The sequence below is a fragment of the Etheostoma spectabile genome, chromosome 8 (assembly GCF_008692095.1).
Source record: "Etheostoma spectabile isolate EspeVRDwgs_2016 chromosome 8, UIUC_Espe_1.0, whole genome shotgun sequence".
Lineage (NCBI taxonomy): Eukaryota > Metazoa > Chordata > Actinopteri > Perciformes > Percidae > Etheostoma > Etheostoma spectabile.
The window spans coordinates 17,822,647-17,824,329 of NC_045740.1; the positions used below are offsets into that span (position 1 = coordinate 17,822,647).

The window sequence follows — 1,683 nt, forward strand, 5'->3', positions numbered from 1 at the left end:
CTTATTTTGACGGCCCAAAAAAATTTGACCCAAGGACAACATGAGGGTTGGTGACAATTGGCAAACAACAAGATGGATCTATATGGTATATATGTTATGGATATTTTGTGTTATTCAGGAGATTCTGGGAGTCCTTCTTTTGTGCCACCATAAGAACTGTGCTAGACACAGAACATCTTGTATTTAAGAGAAGCCTGTAACTGTCCAGCTCTCATTCTCTCTCTGCCGTCTTATCCGTGTATTGATTGTCTCGGCAGCTGTTTCATCACCGCCTGCGCTTAATAAGACCTTCTGCGATTCGGCAATAACAGCACCTATTGACTTCAGCGTCCACTGGCCGGAGGAAGATGGATCGGGCATCAAAAGTTTGAACGAGTGATTTATCCGCACTTTGGAGGCTGGATGAGGCCGGAGCGTCGGAGCTGAGAAACCCGACTGTTTTTTATTCCCTTAAAGTTCAGGAGTCACTCAGACGTTTGACAGCCCACAACAGTTTTGGTTCTCTGGTTCAGAGATGAGTCAGGAGAAGACAGCCTCCATTACACAGCATCTTAACCCATTGTGTCCCTTGTCCTTCTCGTATTTCTGTCTTGACGGTCTTGTCCACTCTAAGGTAAAGTGACTATATTATCTGTTAGTTGTCTTTGGTTTCACAGCATTTCCTGCTCTGCTCATCACTTGGCTTTTCATAGCTGCTTTACATTAAGAATGATAAATAATAGTCATTGTCAATAGTCATTGACACACTAAATAATATTCTTCATCTTCTGTCTCATTTTTGTCCCGCTACTAGTCACGCAGCGTTGCCAACACATGTACAAAAAATAAATCAAAATATGAATTAGGAATCATTAGGAAGGGGGGGGGGAGTAATTAATACATTAGTTTCAAACAACAATTTTAGAAATGTCTGTTAGAAATCGGATCTTTTATCAAGATGATTTTTTAAAAAAATAAAAAAAATAAATCTTTAAAAAATAAAAACAATCAGCTGCATCCTAATGATGGGAAATGGTGTGCTAGGTCGTTTTTTTTAGAGATTTACTTAGCATGTTTTACAAAAGTTGCAAAAAACAAAACTTTATTTCCCATAGATTTTAATGGGAAATTGTTGGGAAATCAACTTAACAGAGCTGAAACCCACCCCTCTTTGAGGCCATACCCAATCCGCCATAAAAATCAGCCATACTCAAACTTACTATAACTTTAAAGTTATTAAAAGTTCAAACAATGACACTTTGGCCTTTTTTATAGGGCAAAATGGGCATTCTGATATAAAGCATCGTTTTTACAAAATCCGAGTTTGTGTCCAATTTTCAGACCATTTTAGATTTCATGTGTGTTTGTAAGAAGTTGCTAGAGGGAGGACATCACCCCTCAGAGTGGGGGGGGGGGACATTTTGTACCTGTTACATGCTATGCATCCTATGGATTTGTAGGCCCCAATAGAAACAAGGACAAGAAGCATCTTAAAGGAGGCTGACGGTTCCCTTTTTATAGCCTGCTCTGTGTCGCACAAATCTTTCTGTAGATGACCAGATGGTTGTTCTACTTAATGTGATTGATAGGAGAAATGATCAGAGGGACAGAGTTTTTACCGCCATTGTTGGTACAGGGACTAAAGTATGGGTAGAGTTTCTCAGTGAAGGAGCAGCCAGTAAAGGAGTAGATGAGAGCTGCAGC

General features: G+C 39.8%; 1 protein-coding gene across 1 annotated transcript in view; it reads right to left on the bottom strand.

Moving 5' to 3' along the window:
- Nucleotides 1-1,683, bottom strand: part of LOC116693791 (E3 ubiquitin-protein ligase TRIM21) — a gene marked incomplete at its 5' end in the record, with an annotated part of 3,480 nt that overhangs the window by 1,167 nt on the left and 630 nt on the right. Inside the window, 1 exon segment of the mRNA XM_032523026.1 lies at nucleotides 1-1,683. This exon segment is cut by the window's left edge and continues 1,167 nt beyond it. Within this exon segment, the coding sequence (XP_032378917.1) occupies nucleotides 1,549-1,683 (135 nt within the window).